This window comes from Babylonia areolata, chromosome 24, assembly GCF_041734735.1.
Source record: "Babylonia areolata isolate BAREFJ2019XMU chromosome 24, ASM4173473v1, whole genome shotgun sequence".
NCBI classification, from domain to species: domain Eukaryota; kingdom Metazoa; phylum Mollusca; class Gastropoda; order Neogastropoda; family Buccinidae; genus Babylonia; species Babylonia areolata.
Window position 1 is genome coordinate 24,994,245 of NC_134899.1, and position 25,541 is coordinate 25,019,785.

General features: G+C 41.2%; 1 protein-coding gene across 3 annotated transcripts; it reads left to right on the top strand.

The window, feature by feature from the left end:
- Positions 1–2: 2 nt before the first annotated feature.
- On the top strand, positions 3–25,049 carry LOC143298724 (proton-coupled zinc antiporter SLC30A9, mitochondrial-like). 3 transcript variants are annotated; one of them, XM_076611644.1, is made up of 19 exons: positions 3–211; positions 2,915–3,091; positions 3,543–3,860; positions 5,181–5,390; positions 7,430–7,532; positions 8,273–8,365; positions 9,047–9,126; positions 9,883–9,992; positions 11,327–11,388; positions 12,178–12,280; positions 12,526–12,581; positions 13,168–13,303; positions 15,053–15,092; positions 16,023–16,094; positions 17,110–17,320; positions 18,638–18,700; positions 20,111–20,237; positions 21,120–21,233; positions 23,518–25,049. In XM_076611644.1, the coding sequence occupies exons 2-19, from the start codon at positions 2,995–2,997 to the stop codon at positions 23,560–23,562; spliced, it is 2,040 nt and encodes a 679-aa protein (XP_076467759.1). In that variant the 5' UTR covers positions 3–211; positions 2,915–2,994; the 3' UTR covers positions 23,563–25,049. The 3 variants fall into 3 exon arrangements, with proteins under 3 accessions (XP_076467759.1, XP_076467756.1, XP_076467757.1); XM_076611641.1 differs by having other exon boundaries at positions 3–207; XM_076611642.1 differs by having other exon boundaries at positions 185–282.
- The last annotated feature ends 492 nt before the right edge of the window (positions 25,050–25,541 follow it).

Sequence of the window (25,541 nt, forward strand, 5' to 3'; positions counted from 1 at the left end):
ACATCTGTATTTGATTTACTTTCACTAATTCAAACAACTGCTGATTAATAAAGATAGGTCCGTAATCCTTATTTATTCTGTAATTCACGCTTTTTTCACAATATTTAATAAAGTCTATCTTATTTGCTTGATCAGGAAAATATCAACCAAGGGGGATAACGCCAACCAATTTACAAATTCTGGTCCATTCCTCGCTCCCGAGTTGAGGTAGGTAAGTGTGAAATCGACCAATCACGGAAGCCTGGTCAGCATATATAATTATGTGCCTGTTCACTTGTGCAGGTGCGTGTAAATGGCGCGTTGCCGATTTCCTAATTTTCATAATTCAACTGCTTATCATGCACTCACTGACATGGTCACATTAGTACTAGTAGCCGACAAATGCCTTACGAAGTCCTGTCACATACTGCCGTTCAAGTAAAACTGTTCAGCTTCATCTGTGCTCACAATGCCTTTTGCATCATTTTCGTTGGTTTTTATCATAGTTATATTCGTAATTAACATGTTTTCATTGCATATGGGTAAACTGATGTTAATCACACATTCAAAAAGTTCAAAGTCACATCTCCTGTGATGATCTTCATTCAGCCTCAGGTGAACACAATCATCTTGTTGAAGATTACTTCACACTTAAGAGGGGGGCGGGGAGGGGGGAGTGAGGGGGCGGGGAGGGGGGCGGGGAGGGGGGGGGGCATGCAGCAGCAACAACAAAAAAATCAAATGATTAAAAATTGATATTTAAATGATTCTTAAAGTTATACCATTGTCACTAGTTTGAACTGAAGAGAATCTGTTTTCGGAAACTCAAATACATATTGAGATGTGGTAAATGTTCCCAGTATTCCTTGATGTTGATAATCAGCCCATGGAAGACCCAGCAGTTGCATAACTGCTTCTATTGTGTTTATTTTTGCCAAGATCCTTATTCACTATCACAGTACACCACTGATAGAGAGTTTCAAGTAAACATTCCTGTATATTAATTATTATATTACATGTCTCATCATCACCTGAATCCACATTTCTTCCCCTCCACTCTTCTGTGTGACCAGTGGAGTGAATGTCCACATTTTGTTGTAAATACTGATTCTGTCTAGAGGGGACATAATCATGTTGTTGTATCTCACCACCCACAATCCATAATGGCCATGAAACCACTGATTGACTGGATCAACTAGCTGTCCATGTCTCACTCTTCGGTTTATCATTCTCACTGTCCATGTCTGTGTATTTATATCTGTGTTTTGTTATACATATATAGTATCTGTGTTCATATTTGTAACACGTGTATGCAGCTTTAGTATTAGTATGCAGTTTTAGTATTTGTTTACTTAATGGTTTCTGTGTACAGTGTGGATTTAGATGAGAAGAAATTGGTGTGCACTTGTGTTTGGGGGCTTGCTCTCCTTTTGTGTGTGCGTGTGTTCTGTATGTAAACCGTCAGATTCAGCAATGTGTGTGTGTGCGCGCGCATGCGCACACATGCGAGCATGCATATGTGTGTGTATATGTGTGGGTGGGTGTGGCTTTGTATGTATATAAATCACTGAATGTGTGTCAGTGTGTGTAAAATAAGGTCTCTGAATCTAGACAAGAGGAGCCACAATTTGAATTTGTTGTGCTTTTGGTGCATGGATTTGCACAGACATCAGATTTGTATCAACTGAAGGGTGTGGGTTCCAATAGGATCTGTGTAAAAGAAACAAACTTTAACTGCAGTCCTGATAGTTCTTTCCGATTCCAAGTGTAATACCCTCATCTTTCAAGTTACCAATATATCTCCAGTATGATACTGACAGTGAGATTAGTCTTTCAATTGAAGTGATGAACTTATATAAGTTTATCTTTTGATCTCATTTAAAAGAAACCATGGCAAAACAGTTTTCCTTGGCAAAATTTTGTAGAAAAATCCACTTTGATGATAAAATTAATATACTTGCACTTGTGGTGTAAAACACACACACGCACACACACACACACACACACACACACATATATATATATATATATATATATATATATACACACAATATACAAAAATCACAGTCATTCGCTATATTATATACAAGACATGTTAAATGTCGACTTAAACTAGTTGAAGTAAATCCCACATACAGTGAACAGTCATTCACATGCAATAATCACGGTAGATATACAAAATACTAAAGTTCACTCAGAGTAAACCACATATACAATAATCACAGCCATAGTAGTAAGCCTCCTTCAGTCATGGCTGACCATGGATAGAGTATATCCAACCTAATGTCTAATTGGGCTGTCCGCTTGGACCAAGCAGCATCACCTGTGACTGTAGAGACCGATGTGAGATATACACATACACATGCAATAATCAGAAAATATATGGTCCTGTCATGATGCACTGTCCCAAGTGAGAGCAGTCTGATTTTCACACAGAGAAGTCTATTGTGACTTTTGACAAAATAAAACTTTTGTAAAAAATTTTTAAAAAATAATGTCATAGTTCATTGCCACCCATTTCACAAGCACCTGTTTATCTTTGAAAGTGCAATTATTTTTAATCATGGAGGAATAATACTTGCCATGTAGTTTAAAGTGAGATCATTTATGCTCACTCGGCTGTTTTCAGAAACAGTATTGTCAGCAGGGTGGACTCCAATGTGCTGATTCAGTAGACACTTGTGAATAGCACCAATGACTGCAGTACTACAGGACATACTCTGGTACAAGGGGCCTCAGAGCATTCTAATACCACAGCGAGTGACAGATTCGAGTGCAGACTACTGTTGACACATGGTCTTTGACAAAGTAAGCCAGGCTATGGTTTAGAGCAGGTGATTTATTATGAGTGGCCAGAGAGTAACATTGGTTATAAACACAAGATGAGGCGAAAAGGTATGGAAATAATCTAACAGCAGCAGTTCTCTGCTTTCAGGTGGGCGTGACAGGACAGATGGTGACACACTAACAGTACTCAGGTCATCCTGTTAGTGTTGGTGAAGTCCTAAACAAGCGATGCTGCCTCCAGTGCAAGCAGACATTGCAGTGGTGCTGCGTCATGCTATGCGTCTCCACCCATCACTTTTCCCTCTGGGGCTGAGGCAGTGTGTTGGTGAGTTTGACTTGTCAGTGGAAATTGTGGAAAGTGAGCTTGGAGTTTTCAGTGGGAACAGAGAAAATGAACTGAGAGCTTTCAGTGGGAAGAGGGTAATTGAGCGGGGAGCTTTCAAGCACAAACACAGGAAATGATAGGAAGGGAGTTATTGTAGTGACTTAGGTGATTCATTTGTCCATAACCTATGACAAAGGGGTAAGTAAAGAATACTCAACGAATCTTGGCAACTGTGTGTGTGTTACTTAATACCTTTGCAAGTTGCTTTTGTTCATATTTGTCTTCTGCATAATTTCAAAATTCTAAGATTTACCCCTCTCTCTCTCGCGCGCGCGCGCACCCTCTTTCTCTCACTCTCTCTCTCTCTCTCTTTCTCTCTCTCTCTCTTTCTTGCTCATCGCTTGCTCTTTTCTTCATTTTACATATGAATTTGTGATCTCTTTTTCCTCAGGATGTCATCGGCGTGTTTCCACCATGCGGTTCCCCATACGGCCAGAAACTTTGTCTTGCCTGACCCTGTCCCCATCCTTCACTGTGCAGTCCTCTTCATTCTTGACCTCTGCCAGCTGTTATTTGGGAAGGACGGGTCTCTTTGGTGCAAAAACTGACCAGCCAGACAAAACGAGTCCTGTAGCCTCTGCAAGCAGCAACGGGGGTGGAGAAAAGGATGGAGGAGATGGCAGCAAAGGGACAGAAGCAGCAGCAAACTCAAGTGGTTTGGCCAGAGATGGAGGGGAAGGAGGAGGGAAAGCCCACAAAATGCTGAAAGGTTTGGATTGTCAAAAGGCACAACTGATGGGATGGTTTTAGTGTGTGTGGTTTGTGTGTTTTTACACACTGTTGTAGTTTATTCTGTTCGTGTTGTTTGGAATTTGGTTTATGTTGTGTTGTACACTATATATATTTGTGTGTGTTGCATAACGTTATGGCTTATGACAGTGTGCATTGTGTTATGCTGTACAGCTACAGCTGTGCTTGGTACAAAGACTGACCAACCAGACAAAATGAGTCCTGCAGAAGGATCGGTGCCGTCTCTAGCCTCAGCAAGCAGCAATGGGGGTGGAGAAAAGGATGTTGTGTTGTACAGTGTATATGTGTGTTACATAAAGTTTCTGGAGATTGCGGAGCCAGTAACTTCTCCCAGGATACCAAACTCAACAAGTGGATTGGCAAAGCAGCGACAGCCATGGCCTACCTGGCAAAGAGGGTCTGGGACAATCCCATGCTGACCATCAACACCAAGATGCACGTGTACCAAGCCTCTGTGCTCAACACTCTGCTCTATGGCAACAAGACATGGACCCTCTGCTCCTGCCAAGAATGCAGGCTCAACACCTTTCACCTGAGCAACCTCAGGAGAATTCTGGGCATCATGTGGCAAGACGGTGTTCCAAACAAGAAAATCCTCGACATGGCAGGCATCTCCAGTATGTTTGCACTCCTGACTTGGCACCGTCTGTGGTGGCTTGGCCACGTCAAACGAATGGTTGATGGGCGAATCCTTTATGGTGAGCTCGCCACTGGTTCCAGACTTGCAGGAAGGCCTGTCCTACCCTACAGGGACATCTGCAAACAAGACATGAGGGCAGGCGACATTGACCCAGCAGGTTGGGAGGTGGTGGCTGAAAATCACAACAGCTGCAGAAGGACTGTGAAGGCATGTATCCAAAGGAGCGAGGAGAAGAGAGAATAGCACTAGGAAGAGGGAAGAGAGCACAGACGGCAGAGGGCAGAATCTGCATCTTATGAGCCAGGCACGACTTTCACCTGTGACAACTGCAACAGAGCCTGCCGATCCAGAATCGGAGTGTACAGCCACAGCAGGCGCTGCAACTCAACAAGTAGACTTAACAAGACACAGAATTCCATTGTTTCCCGAGACAGATGAATGCCAGCAACATAAAGTTATGGCTTTGACATTGTTGTTGTGTAGAGTGTGCATTATGTTATGCTGTATCTGCAACTCAACAAGTAGACTTAACAAGACACAGAATTCCATTGTTTCCCGAGACAGATGAATGCCAGCAACATAAAGTTATGGCTTTGACATTGTTGTTGTGTAGAGTGTGCATTATGTTATGCTGTACAGATACAGCTGTACTTGGTACGAAGACTGACCAACCAGACAAAACAAGTCCTGTAGAAGAATGGTTGCCCTCTCTAACCTCAGCAAGCAGCAATAGGGATGGAGAAAAGGATGAAGGAGATGGCAGCAAAGGGACAGAAGCAGCAGCAAACTCAAGTGGTTTGGCCAGAGATGGAGGGGAAGGAGGAGGGAAAGCCCACAAAATGCTGAAAGGTTTGGATTGTCAAAAGGCACAACTGATGGGAAGGTTTTAGTGTGTGTGGTGTGTGTGTTTTTACACACTGTTGTAGTTTATTCTGTTCGTGTTGTTTGGAATTTGGTTTATGTTGTGTTGTACACTATATATATTTGTGTGTGTTGCATAAAGTTATGGCTTATGACAGTGTGCATTGTGTTATGCTGTACAGTTACAGCTGTGCTTGGTACAAAGACTGACCAACCAGACAAAACGAGTCCTGCAGAAGGATTGGTGCTCTCTCTAGCCTCAGCAAGCAGCAATAGGGGTGGAGAAAAGGATGTTGTGTTGTACAGTGTATATGTGTGTTACATAAAGTTTCTGGAGATTGCGGAGCCAGTAACTTCTCCCAGGATACCAAACTCAACAAGCGGATTGGCAAAGCAGCGACAGCCATGGCCTACCTGGCAAAGAGGGTCTGGGACAATCCCATGCTGGCCATGAACACCAAGATGCACGTGTACCAAGCCTCTGTGCTCAACACTCTGCTCTATGGCAGCAAGACATGGACCCTCTGCTCCTGCCAAGAATGCAGGCTCAGCACCTTTCACCTGAGCAACTCAGGAGAATTCTGGGCATCATGTGGCAAGACAGTGTACCAAACAAGAAAATCCTCGACATGGCAGGCATCTCCAGTATGTTGCAGGAAGGCCATTTTTACCCTACAGGGACATCTGCAAACAAGACATGAGGGCAGGCGACATTGACCCAGCAGGTTGGGAGGTGGTGGCTGAAAATCACAACAGCTGCAGAAGGACTGTGAAGGCATGTATCCAAAGGAGCGAGGAGAAGAGAGAACAGCACTGGGAAGAGGGAAGAGAGCACAGACGGCAGAGGGCAGAATCTGCATCTTATGAGCCAGGCACGACTTTCACCTGTGACAACTGCAACGGAGCCTGCCGATCCAGAATCGGAGTGTACAGCCACAGCAGGCGCTGCAACTCAACAAGTAGACTTAACAAGACACAGAGTTCCATTGTCTCCCGAGACAGATGAATGCCAGCAACATAAAGTTATGGCTTTGACATTGTTGTTGTGTAGAGTGCGCATTGTGTTATGCTGTACAGATACAGCTGTGCTTGGTACGAAGACTGACCAACCAGACAAAACAAGTCCTGTAGAAGAATCAGTGCCCTCTCTAGCCTCAGCAAGCAGCAACAGGGGTGGAGAAAAGGATGGAGGAGATGGCAGCAAAGGAACAGAAGCATGCCGTTGTAGTTTATCATGTTCGTGTTGTTTGAAATTTGGATCGTGTCGTGTTGAACTGTGTATATGTCTGTTACATAAAGTTATGGCTCATCACATCATTGTTGCATAAAGTGTTAATTGTGTTATGCTGCATAGCTGTAGCATTTTTGTGTGTCCAAGCAGACAAGTATAATATTGTAATTTGCGTAAGGAGAGAAAAGGAAAAATGATCAAGAATGCAGATGAATTAAAACTTTCTTTATGTGATAACCATAAATACTCAAATCATGAATATTACATTACTACAGTTACTTATAATGTGTAGGTAATATCCATAAATTCACATAATTATGAATATGATGTAAATATGTTTGCTAAACAGATTATATGTTTGTATGATATTAATGTATGTTTCATTTTAAAGTTTCAGTGTTTTACTTGGAAACTTATAAATTTGACATACAATTTGATCCGAAGAGCAGTTGTTGTTTTTTTTTTACATTATGATAACCATCTTTTCAATACATAATCTCATGACTGGAAAAATGTCATATGTGATGCTGTTATATGATGCAGTTCAAACAGGATTTACTTTAAAACTGCAAAAAACAGTACTGGATATTCAGTGTAAGATTGCACAGACAGTTCTCCAAACATGTCATAACTCATGTTTCATGTAAGTGTTTGAAATACGTGATAAATATATTTATGAAGCAAGTTTTGGAAGAAAAAAAATCATATGCTGAGTTGCTTGCATTGGTTATCAAATGTTTGAGAAATCAGTTCTGCGTGTTAGTGATGGTGTGGTGACCGGATGAGTCTGTTGCAGTGACGCCTAAGCCACGCAAATCCAGACCACTAGAGTACAGCTACACAGGCAACATCTACATTCTGCCAATCAGAGCGATGAATGAGTACCTCCTGAAACCTGGGTACGCTTTTTACATGCCTACTTCAGATTCAGTGGACCTGTACACTTTGTTTCAATTTCAAGATGTTAAAGTGAGAAGAGTGATCCATATATGATACAGTTTAATTTAATGTAATATGATATATTATGATAATATATATATATGTGTGTGTGTGTGTGTGTGTGTATGTATGTATATATGTGTGTGTGTGTGTATGTATGTATGTGTGTATGTGTGTAATGTTAAGATATAAAAAAAAAACCCAACTAATAGATTGAATCAATCAAAATATGATAGACATGCACAGACATGTTCAAAGGCCTATAAACAGTGAATATCATGGTGAAGCAAAGCCCAGCATTCACAGAAGAGTACACACACACACACACACACAGAGGCACTTTGATACAGACATGCATTTGCATGTTAACAGACAAAATGGTACACATTACAAAGCTAGAGTACATTGCTTCTGCATGATCTGCTCACAAAGCACTGACACAAAATATTTGAGAATATGCACTTCGTTCAAGCATTTATTAACAGTATGAAACAGGCCATGACAGAATGTGCTTTGCTGTTTAGTTTACCAAGTATTTCCTTTTATATCTGTGATCACTTGATGTAACACTAACAGGTCCATAAGCAATATGATTTAACACATGAGCAAGCATGCACTTGGAGTGATTTTATTGGATTTTTTTTTTAAATTGGTGTGATTAATCATCTGAAACCAGGAGCCTTGTTTCTTATGTTTGCAGTGATCTTGAGGGCCTTCCTAAGTATGAGAGACGGAGTCCTTATGAATCAGGACCGAAAATCACTGTGTATCTACGCACAGATGTAGAAACTATGTGAGTCAGTCATTTTTTTATTTTTATATAACAAATATTTACATAGTTATCTGAGAACATACAGATTATGGGTAAGTGATATATTTGGGAAACATTTGTTCAGTATTGCTGTAATTGTGTTGTTTATGTTATGTCAGGACACCAGTCAGTGAGCTTTCAAGGAGGACAACTGCATACATATAGAGCAGTCAATAATGCCAGCATAAGCTTGATATCATTGCAGTGACACACTGTCAGTTGAAAACACTTCTAAACCTTCAATTGCTAATTCTGAATGTTAGGCAAAACTTTTGCAAACATTGGAGTGTTTGGTCAGAGAGAGTTAACAAATTTAAAGCAATGTAAAAATAAGTTAAGGTACAATCTGATTGGATACAAATTTGAAAATGAATAAGAAAACTAAAACTGTAAGAATTCTTCATTTTAAAAATGTAAATATCTCACCAACCTTCCGTTCTGGAACATATACCACCCTTTGAGTTTCATAATGCTTTCACTTTTTCTCTTTACCACAAATTGTTTTGAAAGTTGTTTTTGTTTTGTTTTTTCTTTCCAGATAATCTTTCATTTTTCAGTTCTGTAGTTCTTTCACCTATGTTGGAAGTGTGAGGATTGTGAAGTTGCAGTTGAGCATGTTACAAGGTGTTCTGACATAGCTTCTGATCCCCATCCTGGTTTCAGAGCCAAGCAGCTTTGGGGCAGTCTGGACAACATCGCCAAAGAGAAAAGCAAACGAACCAAGAGAAGCAGCAGCAAAAAATGTGAGAATTTTTACATATTTTGATGCAGTTAGGATGGATCCTTAGCTGCAAGATGTGTGAGATGATGTGATGTCAGTCTGGACTGGGAAGGAAACAGGGATGATGAGCTGATGGTAAAGAGAAGTGTGAGCAGAATGATGGTTTTGTTGAATATGGCACATTGCATGATTCCAGCTGTTGCCAGTATAGTTGTGATAGTTGTAACAGCATTATTGGTTGTTGCAGTCAGTGAATTTTTTTTCATTCGTGTGTTGCAACTCCCATGTTCTCTCATATGTATGAGTGGATTTTAGCATGTATGACTGTTTTTAGCCCACCATACAGGCAATCATACTCTGTTTTGGGGGGATGCAGTCAGTGAATGAAAGTATTGTGCCAAAGCGTAAGTGATAGTATATTTTCATCATAATCTGCAGTTATATTTAGAAGAAAGGAAGGAAGGTGTGAAAGTGAATAATAAAGATGCTCATTAAGTATGTGTATGTGTGCATGCATGCATTTGTCTTCTTCCACAGCATTTTTGAAATCCACAAAGAAATTCCAAGAGAGTAGGAAATTGTTATGTCTGTCAACAGTTTAGTTCACACATCTGACATGGTCAGATCCTCTCATACCTACCTCTTTAAAAACTTTATCTTTCTTTTCTGTTTGCTGGTAAACAGTCTCTTTCATTCAAGTCATTGTGGCTTCCCTGGATGGCCCGTGATAAGATGCATTTGGACATACATCAGTGTATGGAGGTTTGTGTCTTTGCAGATGACCTGTTTCAAATCCGATCCCTGTTGGACCAGCACAAAGAACGGAAAACCTCAGGGATTGGTGATGACAGACCCTACTTCATGGGGGATGAGACTAAAGTCCAGTCTGTGAGTTACTTAACAGTGCACATATATGTGCATCATTGTGAATGATAGGATTTACTGTCAGGAAAAGTCATCACAGGTTTCTGTTATATGATGAAGACTTGGATGGTGTGTATTTGTAGCAATGAGGGTAATGAACGTAATAGAAGTACATGGTAGTTATGGTACTGGTATTGTTTTAATGATTTGGAGCAGTGGTTCCATAGTTTGATAGTATTGATAAACTCACCTTTTAAGAAATAACACAAAATCATATTATTTTGTCAGTGTAGACTGCATACATAACAAAAAATGGACAGTTCTGTGTTAACACTTTCATGTATAGTGGGCCGTCACCTGCATCTTTTCATGAATCAAAGTTTGGTTTTTCCAGTAATGTATGTACATATGTGGCTCAAAAATTATTTTTATTTTAACATTTTCCAAACAGAATGGTATTTTCTTAGTATTTTGAACTGTTCTGTTGGTAAAATAGTGTTAAATGAGGAACTTTAAATCAGCACTTAAGTTATTTTAGGCATTAATTAGGAACAAAAAACACAGTTAGTTACCTGTCATACATCTGCATTTTGACATGTTGTCTGACAGGCACAATAGCCAAGTGGTTAAAACATTGGACTTTCAATCTCAGGGTCCCGGGTTCGAAGCTCGGTAACGGGTGGGTAAAGGGTGGAGACTTTTCCGATCTCCCAGGTCAACATATGTGCAGACCTGCTAGTGCCTGGACCCCCTTCATGGGTATACTGCAAGCAGAAGATCAAATACGCATGTTAAAGATCCTGTAATCCATGTCAGCGTTCGGTGGGTTATGGAAACCAGAACATACCCGGCATGCACACCCCCGAAAGCGGAGTATGGCTGCCTACATGGTGTGGTGAAAACAGTCATACACATACAAGCCCACTCATGTACATTACAAGTGAACGTGGGAGTTGCAGCCCACAAACGCAGAAGAAGAAGAAGAAGATATGTTGTCCCTCTTGTTTACAAAGTTTTTGAGTGCAAGAGGGGGACTCAGCAGAAATCATAACGGCGCGCTGGAAGCGTCACTGATGAAATGATACATGTAGAGCAGAGGCTTTGTTTTCACATTTTGTTTGTCTGTGGATGTGTGTTGTGGAACAATGTTTAAAAGGGTCTGACAGGTCCCGTGTCAGTACAAATTGTAGATTTTTTATTATGTACAGAGGCTATACAAATAATCTATAACATAATTTGTATTAAAAAAAACAAAGAAAAACTCAAACAAAACAATTGTTTGTTCATGTATGCTTTTAAAAAATGACCTTAAAATCAGTCAAGTGTTTCACGTATATGTTTTTTTGTTGTTTTTTAAGGAACAAAACCACCTGTTTTGGAAATCAGGTTCTGCAAGGGTGGTGATGTCTGCGATTTTTGTGTAAGTATATGTATGTGTTTGTTTTGGATAGACAGCCATTTATGTAACACCTCTTTATGTAAGCATGTGTGTGTGTGTGTGTGTGCATGCGCATGCGTGCATTCTGTATTTTGTAGGGTTTTGAAATTCTGCTGTACATAAGCCACCCAATATGGATTTCCTTTAGAGTTCAGGGGGGAAAAATACACATATTACAGCACAGTACATCAAAACATACCAGATAACTTCAACAGTAGCACTGAAGCCTTTAACTAGTTTAAGGTTTTTACTCTTGGAATCAGATTCAGACTGTTTGAGAAATTTCTTATCAGCCATTTTATCTGAAGAATGATATTCTTGTTTACTTCTGCTTCTGCATTTGTTTTTACTTCAGTATTGTCTGTTACAGATCTGCCAGGATTTCATGTGTTAGAACCATGCTCATGCTCCAGATCAAGATCAAGTTAATTCTTTTACTTGCAAAATTTCTATTTCGTAGCAAGTCAGATTCAAAGAGAACATCAGTGGCTGCTGGTAAAGCGAGGATACCTGCTGTTTTATTTACATGGGTCCATTTTTATTCAGAAAAAATAACTGCATATGAAATATTCTGAAAACGAATATTCTGAAAATTATGGAATGGATAATGGTGTAGTTATAGAATTAAAATACAGTTTTGCGTTGTGCAGTATCAGTCTGAACAGTATTATAAAGATGATAGCATGGCAATGTGCTCTTAGCATGTGTATGAATATGCATGACATAGTTGTAAACAAACGAAAGAAAAGGAGATGTGTGTGTGCTGTGCAGTAACGGTCTGAACAGTGTGATGAAACTGATAGCCTGGCTGTACACAGGATCTCACAGCATGTTCGCGGAGTTTGTGCACTCAGTGGCAGATACTATGAACCAGGTATGTTTGTCAAAGTCCATTTTTCAGTGAAATTTCTTTACACTGTGAGTGATTTTTCTGCAAGAAAATGGAGTGTGTGTGTGTGTGTGTGTGTGATTAAATTCTTTGACTGCATGAGTGAGTGTGTATATGTATGTGTGTGTGTGTAGTAAATCAGAATTGTGTAATTAATGGGAATGAAAAGGATGCTGATGGACATGCGTACAATCAATGACGTAGATAAAGTGTCCTTTATTGTGTGACAGATTATCCTTGGTGTTGGCCTCTACCACTCCATCAAAAAACCTGACCCTGATCACCCGTGAGTAGATCAAATAGGCATGTGATATGTCCTTTTTCTTTTCCTTTTTATTTCTTTTTTCCTTTTTTTTTTTTTTTTTAATTAGGTAGGGTGGTTTAGGAGAGGGGTGGGCATAGAAGGGGAGAACAGAGAGGGCGAGACATAGCTTTTCTGTCAGTGCACCCTTTTTTTTTCCTCCACTTCCACAATGATTTAGAATGAGCCTGGAAGAATCGGCTTGCTACTATGTGCTGGTTCATATTTTGTTAGCAGTTTTATTTTGAGAGTTTTGTGTGCTTATTATTTCTAGTATGTTGTTTGTATGCATGCATAGTGTATGAGCACACACTGTGTGTGTGTGTGTGTGTGTGTGTGTGTGAGAGAGAGAGAGAGAGAGAGAGAAATCAAGAATGAAAGAGAGGTATTTGTTTGTCAAATGTTGTAAAGAACACCCCCATGATACTGTGTGGGTAAGCCCGTGTATCTGTAATAGTTTATTGTAATAGAGAAGAATGGATTACAGTGATAGAAGATGTGTAGTAATGTGCAGCATGGTACCTTTCTTTCTGTGATGTGGTTGACACTGGATGGCCATGTTTTACATCAGGTACGGGTACAGCAATCTGCGCCACATATCCTCACTGATCAGTGGTGTGGGCATTTTCTTCTTTGGCACCGGACTGTCTTTTTACCATGGATTTCAGGGCTTCATGCACCCTGAACCCCTCACCTCCCTCAACTGGGTAACTCCTCTTGGCTGTGTGTGTGTGTGTGGTTAGGATTGTGTCATGTTTCAGTGATGTTCAGGTCAGTGTGCCTTTTTTTTTCTTTTAGTATTGCTCACCATTCAGTGGCATTTCTCCCGCACAGCCCCTTCGGAGTCCACCATAAATGACCACACCCAGGTTGTCGGTCAGTCACATCGTCAGCAGACCACAGGGAACTGTTGATGTTTGGTCGCCAGGAGGCCACGCATACCAGAGGAGACCCTACATTGCTGCTTAGTCACCTTGGTGGTGCTCAGTAGTGCCTGTTCTTGTTTAACATACTTAGGACACCACCTACTAGGCCCCCTACTGACGACTATAATTGCTTAGTCACAGAGCCAGACTGAGTGAGCATTCCTCCCAGAGTGGAGACCAAAAGTCCAGTGACAGTCCCACATGAATCTGCCAAATATTAAAAACCTGGACAGGACTTACTCCAAACATGACGGTGAAGAGGGATAAAAACTGAGGTCATTATTAGAGCAGGGCATGAAAGACCACAGAACTTGGGACTTTTCTTCTGTTTTTTGTGTGTGTGTTGTTGTTTTTGTTGTTGTTGTTGTTGTTGTTTTCTTCTTCTTTTTATTGATGATTGAGGTGGAAGAGGCTGCTCTGGAAGTGTATAGAATGTGCTGTAAAATAGTGTGATAAGGCTTAGTAAGTTTTCTGGGCCCTTGAAGTCTTTGTAGTCACACTGATTTAGTTGTCTGTCATTGAGTTTGTCAGTGCATGTGATTTTGTCAGAGGTAAACTTTTAAGTATGCCAATTTCTCTATTGGCACCCATACTTTGCATGATTAAAGATGTTGAGAATGCTTCTCCAAACATATCAATATCTTTATGACAATGCACACAACCAAAGCCACAAGATGGTTACACAACATTTCAACAGAAGGAAAGTATTTAAGTGATCAGAAAATAAAGAGTAATAAACACATGATAGCTTATTGTGGTGTGTCGATTTTTGAGCAGTTAATTTAGTGTTCCTACACTGAGAAGCATCCTTTTAATCCTGAGTGCTTTGTGGACTGAAAAACATGGTAAGTGAACATGTCTACAGAGATTCCTTCTGTTTGCACAAGAAGTTCACGTGCCTGAAGATGACTGACAAGTCTTCATCCACTTTCTTTTTTTTTCCCCCTTGCAATGAAGGTTATATTTTCTCTTCAACATCATCACCATGACATTTTTCCTGTGACAAGTTGCATATTACACAAGCACGGTAATAATTAGCAACGGTATTTTCACACACACACACACATCCACTTACGATGTGACACACTGATTCCCAACTAGCTGCACACATTTGACAGTCAGATAACAGAGTTCACAGGAGACATCATAGAGCTACAACTGTCCCATTGCTACCAAGTTAAAATATGGTGAATGTTTTCTAATAACAGTAAACAGAATTCTTCTTTTAACTAATTAATTATGTCAAGTTATCATGAAACAATAGTAAAATACATATCATTTGTTGGGCACTGCTTTCCTTTTGTTTGTCCTTCCTTCTTGCTCAGGTTGGTGTTTTTTTTGTGTTTTTGTTTTGTTTTTGTTTCTTCCTGTCTTCTTTGATCACATTCCCTTCTCCCTTTTCAAACATTTTCTTCCTCCTGCTTCTTCTCAACAGCTTCCATCTTCTCTCCCTCCTTTCCGTCGATCTGTCCTCCTCATCTTCCAAGAAATGAATGAAAAAGTAATCGATGGTTTTTTCTCTTGTTTCAGGGCATTGCAACACTGGTGGGTGCTTTTCTGTCAGAAGGAGGTATGATTCCTTCTATTTTCAGCAATACATGTGTCATTGGAGGTTCTGTACAACAATATAACCTTCTTTTCTTTTTTTCTTTTTTAATTCTTTTTGGTCAGGCTCGGAAACATTCCTCTTTCTTTTGGATTATTAGATAATTTCAAGTGATAAAAAAAAATATATATCATTGGAAAAGAATAGGTAAAAAAAATGAAGGGGGGGATGGGGGGGATCCAAAAGGAATGGGGGAATGAGACGAGAGCGAGAGGGGATAGATGGTGGGGGTTTTATTGATTTTTGTTGTTATTTGTTCTAATTTTTATAGTTATTCTCTTTTTCTTTTCTTTTTTTTTCTTTTTTTTTTTTTTTGCTGTTGGCGTTTCGTGGGGACCCATAGTATACAGCAATACAAGTGTGCAAGGAAGGACAATATTTCTCTGGGAGGCTTTTGTGGCTGGAAGAAATGGCCCAAGTAACACTGTATCATGTAACAATGATTCGATGTGTTTTCCAGGCTTGTGTCAAGGCATTAGCGTAACCTGATACAAGGTTAAAATATGAAAATGAAGTACTGTGAAAGATGCTGGCTCAAATTTAAATCTGAAATCTTTTTTTGTTTTTTTTGTTTTGTTTTCTTCTGTTACTGTCGGTGGTTTTGTTCATGAGATCAGTGTGGAGGTGTCAGAGGGGATGCAGTTTTTGCATTGTTTTTCTTTCTGAATCTGGTTATTTATTTCAGCATCTGATAGGCTTTGAAGACCTGACTAATGCATTGGGTCTAAGCATTGTTCAGGGCTCTGCTTCCCCTCCCTGCCCCCCCCCCCCCCCCCCCCTCCCAGCCACTCCTCGCTCCTGTTGTTTTTTTTAATCAGATGTGGTGCAGTGTGTATGGATCAGTCATCATGCTTTGATGCCTCCTTGAAAGTGAAAGTGAAACTTGTCTTTCAGCCACTCTGATCATCGCCATCAACCAGGTGAGGAAGAGCTCCAAGGCCATGGGCATCCCCTTCTGGGAATATGGTGAGTGTTGTGTGTGTCTGTGTATGTGCATGTGCGTGTGTTTGTTTTGGGGTCAGGGATCTGTGTGTATGTGCGTGTGCATTGTGTGTCTTATGTGAGTGTGTGTGTGTGTGTGTGTGTGTGCGTGTGTTTGTGTCCTTGGTGTGCATTTGTGTTGTGAGTGTGCATATGTGTATCTCTGTGTGTCGATATGTATGTGTATGTGTGTGAATGTGCATATGTGTTGTGTGAGTATGATGTTTCGCGCCGTTTATTGTTTGTTTGTTTTTCTTTTTCCCCTGTTATTTTCTTTACCATTTACTGTTTTTTCTTTCCTCTCTCTGTTTCCATTCACCAACACCATCTGTGTTTTCTTCTACTTCCTTACCTATCAGTCGTTTTTTGTTTTTTTCAGTTCCTTTCATTTTTCCTTTCCTTATTTTTTCTTCTCTGTTTCCATTCACCAAGACCATCTTTGTTTTTCTTCTTCCTTTTTTTTTATCATTCTTTTTATTTTTCAGTTCCTTTCTTTTCCTTTTCCTTTTTTATTTTTTTATTTTTTTTATTTCTTTCTGTTTCCATTCACCCTAAACCCTGCATCCCCCCTGGCTCCAGACAGTGCTGCAAGGCGCGGACCCCAAAGTCAGTGTGGTGCTGTGTCTGTGTACATGTGTTTGTGTGTGAGTGCACATATGTGTGATATTAGCCTGCTGTTTTCCTTTGTTTTCTGTGCATGTGTTTTTTGGTTGTTGCTTTGTTGTTGTTTTTTTGTTTGGAGTGGGTTTGTTGTTGTTTTTTGGGTTGGGTTTTTTTTTTTGGGGGGGGGGGGGGGGTTGCTTTCTTTCTTTCTTCCTTTCTTGTTGTTTTTGTTTTTATTTTTTCCGTGCTCTGTCTGTTTCTGCTCATCAAAATCAAACATTTAACTAAAAAAAACGAACTGAAAAAGAACCTTCAGCAGGGTTACCGAGATTCGAACCGGGGACCCTCAGATTGAAAGTCCAACGCTTTAACCACTTGACGGTGTGTCCCCTGACAGTGCGACAGGGCGTGGACCCCAACGTGAGCGTGGTGCTGCTGGAGGACATGGCGGCCGTGGTGGGGGTGGGGGTGGCGGGGGTGTGCATGACGGCCACCCAGTACCTGGGCTCCACCCTGCCTGACGCGCTGGGCTCCTGCATCATCGGCAGCATCCTGGGCGGCGTCGCCTGCTACGTCATTTACAGCAACACCAGCACCCTGGTCGGAAAGTGAGTGGCGGGATGGTGGTGGTGATGGTGGTGGTTGCTGTTGCTCTTGTTGTTGCCGTAACACGAGCACCCAGGTCAAAAAGTGAGTGGCAGGGTGGTGGTGGTGGTGGTGGTTGCTGTTGCTCTTGTTGTTGCTGTAACACCAGCACCCTGGTCAGAAAGTGAGTGGCAGGGTGGTGGTGGTTGTGGTGGAGGTGGAGGTTGTTGCTGTAACGCCAACACCCTGGTCAGACAGTGAGTGGCAGGGTGGTGGTGGTTGTGGTGGAGGTGATTGTTGTTTCTGTAACACCAGCACCCTGGTCAGAAAATGAGTGGCTGAGTGGTGGTGGTGGCATTTGTAATTGGTTTTGATGTTGCTTCTTCTGTTGTAACACCAGCACCTTGAAAGTGAGTGGCAGGGTGATGGTGGTGGTGATAGTTGTTGTTGAAAGTGAGTGGCAGGGTGATGGTGGTGGTGATAGTTGTTGTTGAAAGTGAGTGGCAGAGTGGTTGTGTTGCTGTTGTTGTTGTTGTAACATCAGCACCTTGGTCAGAAAGTAATGTTGTTGTTGCTGTTGTTGCAATTGCTCTTCTTGTTGTTCTTGTTTCTGTTCTTCTTGTTCTTGTTCTTATTCTTTCTTTGTTTCTGGGCTGCAACTTCCACATTCACTCTTATGGACTGGTGGCTTTTACTGGTATGACTTTCTTTTTTTTTTTTACCCCTACTATGTAGGCAGCCATACTCTGTTTTCAGAGGTGTGCATGCTAGGTATTTTCATAATTCCATAATCTACGGAATGCTGACATAGACTACAGGATCTTTAATGTGCATATTTGATCACCTGGGTTCATCTGTCACAGTCGCAGTATTTGCAGTCCACAAGTAACTATTGATGTCAGGTCTCCAGGAGGCCACACACCAGAGGATACCCTGCACTGCTGTTGAGTCAGTTTAAGAGGTGTTCAGTTTTGTCTGTACTAATTGAACATAATGATGACACCACCTGCTAAGCCACCAACTGACAGCAGTTTTAGCTTAATCGCAGAGCCAGACTTGAGTGAGCACCCCCCCTCCTCCCCCCTCCCATCTACTCAGTGAGGGTGTTGGTATTTGTCTGATTGTAATTTTAATTATTTAGTCTGTGTATTTATCTCTGGTTCTTCTCTGTCCATACAATGCAGTTTCACACCTGGGTTAGCTGGGTATGGAGGGTTTGGAATGAGCAGCTTGGGAGTAATGCCACTAGAAACAGTGCTGATGATGGGGCAGCATAAAATAACAACAAACAAACCCACTGTATTGCTGATAAGTGTAACAGATGAGCATGTGTGTCACAGGTCCATTCCGTTCCCAGTGAGACAAGGCATCAGTGAGGAACTGGAGGGGGATCGGATGATCAGGTGAGGAATGTTTTCACTTTCATTTGGGTTTTTTTTTAAACACACAGCACAACATACCGGCTTATTGTCTGGACAAGAACTGTACTTAAACATTTACATTAAATATACTACTCATAATGATGTACTTTAATGACACACTGGAAACAAATTCGGGGAAGGAGGAAGAGGAATTGGCGGTGTAGGCTTTGCATTACTAGTCGCGTGGTTAATCGAGGGAAATTCTGAGCACCGTTTACTCTTTCAAAACAGTGTACTGAGCACTCGTTTTCAACAATGGCATACAAATAAAAGAAATTTTCACATGCATTGTCAGTGACCGTGAGTCATGTGGCAGCAGTGAAATTTATGGTACTGACATACAAGAGACAAAAGCTTCTAGGTCTGCCTTAAAGCTAGTCTTCATCCCTGCATTGGTAAAGTATCTGTATCTTGCAAAATGTAGATCAGTGATTTAACGAGAAATTGTTTTTAGCAAGTAAAAAGATGAAAAGGAAACTGTGTGTATATAAATGTACTGTAAGCTATGTTAATTTTTTGACATGATTATGTAAAAAAAAAAAAAAGAAAAAGAAAAAAGAAAAGAAAGGTGACACTTTTTTTAAATTCCAAGGATGTTCAATTATGAATTATTATTTTTTCATATTCAAACCATTTCTTCCATTAGACAGTTAGGTAATGATGTATTGTTTGGTATTCTTTTGTATGTTTGTTGTTTTTTTGTTGTTTTTCTTTCTCTTTTTCCTTTTTTGGGGTGCATGGGGGTGGCTGGGTTTTTTTGTTGTTGGTTTTTTTTTTGTTTTTTTTGTTGTTGTTGTTTTTGGGGGGGGAGGCAGGGGGGAGGGGCCTGGGTTTTTGTTGTTGTTTTTTTTTTTTTTTTTTTAATGCTTGGGAGGTTTGTTTGGGTGTTCTTTTTTGTGAATGGATGCTAAAGCAAATTAGACAGAAACACACATGAAACATTACTTGTAAAATGTCAGGAAAGACCGGAGTTTATGATGAACAGTGTACTGGTAGATCTCTGCATGATGTGAAGGCCACACACATGGGGGTAGAAATGTTGTGACACACTGGGTACTTGCAGATCTCTGCATGACGTGAAGGCCACACACATGGGGGGAGAAATCTTATGACACACTGGGTACTTGCAGATCTCTGCATGACGTGAAGGCCACACACATGGGGGTAGAAATGTTATGACACACTGGGTACTTGCAGATCTCTGCATGACGTGAAGGCCACACACGGGGGTAGAAATCTTATGACACACTGGGTACTTGCAGATCTCTGCATGACGTGAAGGCCACACACGGGGGTAGAAATCTTATGACACACTGGGTACTTGCAGATCTCTGCATGACGTGAAGGCCACACACGGGGGTAGAAATCTTATGACACACTGGGTACTTGCAGATCTCTGCATGACGTGAAGGCCACACACATGGGGGGAGAAATCCGCTTCAAGGCTGAGGTGGACTTTGACGGCAGGGAGATCACACGAGCCTACCTCTATAAACAGGACCTGGACCTTCTCCTGATGGTGAGTGTTCTTTTTTTTTTTTTTTTTTTTCAGTGCACACACACATGTACACACACATGTTGTGCACATGAAGACACATGTACCCAGCATACACAAACACATGTGCACACACACACACACATGCACATACATGTGAAGGAACATAAATGTGCACCCATGCACACACAACACACATGCATATGCAAATACACATGTGCATATGCACATACATATGCAAACATGCACACAAAAGCACATGCGCATTCACTTGCACACATTCTAGATAAATGGATGCCTCCACTATTAAGATTCTTTTTATAAAATCGTGTTTATGAGTCTTTTGTGTAAGACAGACACAAATTTGGATATTCACATGTGTATGTGCACTAGCATCATTTCAATCAACATGCATATGCACAGTCACACTTAACATCAAGCATGCATGTTTTTGTTTTGTACTTACACACAAACACATCTATGAAAGACAGAGAAGAAGTATATGAGTGCTGATGCCCACATGGTCTCACCTTACTCTCACCTATGCCTGTTATCCCACCTGGAACATAGGTCCTGTGCCTGTCGCTCTAGCTGTTCCCAGGTGTGGCCTGTCTTCTTCATGTCTTCCTTCAGGTCATGGCACCACAGATTTCCTAGCTGGCCTCTTTTCCTTTCACCATGCAGGTTCCAGGTGAGGGCTTTCTATATGGCACTAGATGCAGACTTGCAGAGTGTGTGACAAGTCCATCTCCAGCATTTATGGAGGATCTCTTCTTCTGCAGACTTCTGTCTTGTTTGTTCCCACAGTTCATTAGTGATTCTGTCTGGCCAGTGAGTCTGAAGAATTCTTCTGAGGTAGGTGTTGAAAGCCTGGATTCTCTTCAAGGGCCTACATGGTGTGTGCAGGAAATGAAGGAACTGCAGACGTCGGAGCAGGTGGAAGCCTTCATGCTGAACCACGGTGAACGCATTATCGACTCTCTGGGGGAGGAGGTTGACAGGATAGAGAAATTGCTGAAGGTAAGCACTGTCACAGGGCAGGGGTGATTCCCCAGTGTGCTTGTATGTCCTCAGCTTAACCCTTTGAGCCCTGACCACCGCTTTACCCGTGGTAGAGAAAAATGACATAATGCCTAGCCACTGGTTGAGCGGTGCGTAAACACTCATGTCGTGTTTTGCTATTGGTTGACTTACATTGAAGAGCCAATCAGAAAAACCGTAATATTCTGACGTCAGCAAACGTAGTACCAACATGGCCGCGCCTTTTTACTGTGTTTTGTGCATGTGCTTTGGATAAAAAAGATCGATTTCAATATAAGTCAGCCAATAGCAAAACACGACACAAGTGTTTATGCACGGCTCAACTGGTGGCTAGGCATTATGTCATTTTTCTCTACCGCCGGTAAAGCGGTAGTCAGGGCACTCTTTTTATATCTGCTGTGACACATTAAATACCAATTATTTGCAAATTTTGGCTCAGGAGCTCAGGCAGAAGGGTTAAAATTGCTCAGGAACTCAGGGCTCAAAGGGTTAAAGTTAACTTTGTGATTTCTTAAAGTCAGGCTATTTGATCTCATGCACATCATTCTGAAGTTCATGTTCACATGGCTTCTGGTTTGGTGAGAATTTGTAGGAATCACCTTTGGGCCATCAATGCTTTGCCTCCATTCTTTCAAATAAAAAGGAACTTGTTCTGTGCAAGATCTTGCAAGAGTCGTATCAGTAATGATGGTGGCAATAATAGAGAATACATCCTTTTTGAAAACTGAGAAAGTATATGTAGGCATCATGAGTTGCCACACAAAGATATTTTGCACAAAGATTTTCAGTCTGTTCTCAGAACTACGAGAATGAAAACAGGATATGAACAGCAGTGTCTAAACACACAAATTATTACATCAAGTATAGAAATGCCAAGTCCACATGAACCAAGTTTTCTTCACAGGATATGAATGTGTGTGTGTATGTGTGTGATGTTTGACTATGACCATCAGGCCAGCAGAGGAGGCAACTGCTGATAGGCAACTGATTATAGTGGTGGAGTGATGGCCTAGAGGTAACACGTCCGCCTAGGAAGCGAGAGAATCTGAGCACGCTGGTTCGAATCACGGCTCAGCCGCCGATATTTTCCACTAGACCTTGAGTGGTGATCTGGACGCTAGTCATTCAGATGAGACGATAAACCGAGGTCCCTTGTGCAGCATGCACTTAGCGCACATAAAAGAACCCACGGCAACGAAAGAGTTGTTCCTGGCAAAATTCTGTAGAAAAATCCACTTCGATAGGAAAAACAAATAAAACTGCACACAGGAAAAATACAAAAAAAATGGGTGGCTCTGTAGTGTAGCAACGCGCTCTCCCTGGGGAGAGCAGCCCAAATTTCACACAGAGAAATCTGTTGTGATAAAAAGAAATACAAATACAGATATAGTGGAGAGAGTCCTGCCAAAGTTACATCTCCACTGTCTCGGCCAAGAGGGTTTTAGGACAGTCAGCATTGGGATGGTTCCCAAAGGCCAATTAGCCCCCAATGCTGCAGTACTAAGAGCTAGTGCAATGTTGCCTCCTAGTTTGAGATTCACAGTCCTTCACAAAAGGACTAAACTGTAAATGATTTCCCATTGCAATGGAGAAACCAGGATATAAATAGCAGTGTCTGAACACATGAATTGTTTCATGAAGTGTAGAAATGCCAGAAAGTACACTTTGGCCAAGTTTTCTTCACTACTCTATCAGAAATGCTGTATGGATCAGCCTCCCATTAAGCTTACATGCTGTATGGCACCCAGGCTAGGCTATAGTCTAAGTTACAAGGAGTGACGAATTTCCAAATTAGAGAAAACAGAGTTAATTAATCCTCCAGTGACCCACAACACCACTGTGGATCTATGTGATAAAATTTGGATGGAGGTCTACATTCTGACTTTATTTTCTGTGGGTCCTGGGTGATGTGTTCAGTCAGGAAGCAGCCCATGGTAAGTGATATCCGTAAACAGTCTGAAGGTATATCAGATTACATCAGCTGAGGAAAGTGGGAAGACAGCAGCTTCTGTTCAAAAATCACAGGACAGTATAACAAAAATACACTTTAAAAAAACTAAAAATACACTGTGTATGTGTATGTTTTTGGGTTTGTTTGGTTTGTGTGTGTGTGTATGTGTGGTGCTAGGATGGTATCTGTACAGTTCTTGTTGTTGTTTTCAGAAAGAATGAATGAAAGGGACAGGAGCCATGCTTTGTAACAATGTATAAGTGTTCTGCTATTTTTCAGTGCTGTCACACTGTTTGTTTTTACTGTTCCCAGAAAAAGTATCCAGGCCTGCGGCATGTGGATCTGGAAGCGTTGTGATGGCTGGTGTCCCGGTGTTTGTGACTGTCTCCACATGGTGTGCACACTGTGCTGGCCCCGGTGTCTGCGGTACACCACCTGCGGTGTGCGGCTTTTCCTGCACTTGACCTCAGTGACCTCTTCTCTCTTGCTGTGCATTTCCTCCCTGAGGCTGACGTGTGATGATGGTTTTGTTACGGTGTGTCTGGGGAATCAGTTTGTTATTAAGGACTTTTTTTCTGATATAGGAACGAGGGTCTCTTTTCTTTGCTTGGGTCATGTTTGTTTCTGTTTCTTCTCAAAGCAATTGTAATATTTAGTGTGATTTCTCAGTTCCTCGTTGGAAGAATGATTGTTTGTCAGAGGCGGCAATTCAAGAGAATGAATTATGATAATGGAAAAAATATTTCCTTTGGTTGTTTTTAGTTGAGTGCCATATTGCGCAGACATTTACCAATCATGACTTGTCATAGATGTTGTCTAGTGAATGCATGTACTGCAGCTGGTCAGTGAGTATGTTTTTTGTGTCGTCAGTCATCTTACATTCATCATGTATGAGAGTATTCAAGTGAGGTGGATGAGTGATGTCATGATGTCTGCTTGCATGTCCATTTGTGTACATGCAAATGCTTTGAGCTCTAGAGAAAAAGCACTTTGTAAGTGTTCATTATTATCATCACCATTCTGTTTCACTTGTGACAAGTGGAGTACTTGATCATGCTGATGATGATGATAAGGATACCTATACAGCGCCTGTCCTCTATCAGAGACCAAGCTCAAAGTGCTTCACAAGCACAGAGTCATTTGCACAACAGGCTGTCTACCTGGATAGAACCAACTGAGAGTTGCTTTTGGGTGCTCATCATTTGTTTCCTTTGTGATTCAGTCAGGTTTCAAACACACTCACACAGACAAGTAATTTTCTACGTGAATGACGGTTTATTACTCCACTATGTAGGCCGCCATACTTCATTTTCAGGGGTGTGCCTGCTGGTCATGTTCTTGTTTCCATAACCCACCAAATGCTGACATGGATTACATGACCTTAAAATGCATATTTTATCTTCTGTGTGTATATACACATGAAGAGGGTTCAGGCACTACCAGGTCTGTATGTATGTTCACCTGGGAAACAGGGAAAAATCTCTGCCCTTAACCCACCAGGTACGCTGGAGATCAAACTCAGTAAACGCACATGAGAATCTGGGGTTCTAACCATTCAGCTATTGCACCTAAGTACTCGGAGGCATTGGCTGATTGTCCTTGATTTTGGTATGTCATGTAGATGTACATGTGTCTAGATTGCAGAAGATCAGTTACAAAAATATATTATCAGTAAAACGTTTAAAGTTAGATTAACTTATTTTGTTGTTTGCAAATTTTTACAAGTGAGTCAGATTAGTTACTATGTTACTATGTGCAGTGGCGTTGTGGTGGTACTGTATCATTTAATCCAGAATTCACACCTGTGCATAACCAGTTGATAGCTAAATTTTTTGGTCATCACTTTTTTGGGGGGTGGGGGGGGGGTAGCTTTTTTTTTTTTTGCGTGTGTGCTCCTCAGTCCCAGTCTGATAAACCCATGCTTCTGTGCATCCAGTTCTGCAGGCCACCACTGTTTCCTGACTGTGGCTCAGGATTTCAGTAACAGTGTTGTGTTGTTGTTGTTTTTGTTGTTGTTTATGGGTTATGGGTTTGTTTGGGTTTTTTTTATGCTCTGTCATCTGTATGCTTTCAGACGCATTACTCCCATGCCTCTCATTCTAATTCCCCCATACATAGCCATACCTGGGTTCGTCTGCTGCAGTTCCATCACCAGCAGTCCACAGGGAACTATTAATGTAAAACTACTCGGAGGCCACACCCCTGCACCACTGCAAAGTCACTTTGGTGGTATTTACGAGCGTCTGTCTTGATTCAACATATACAGGACACCACCTTCTTTTCCCCGTACTGACAACAATAATCAATTATTCGCAAAGCCAGACTAAGTGAGTGTC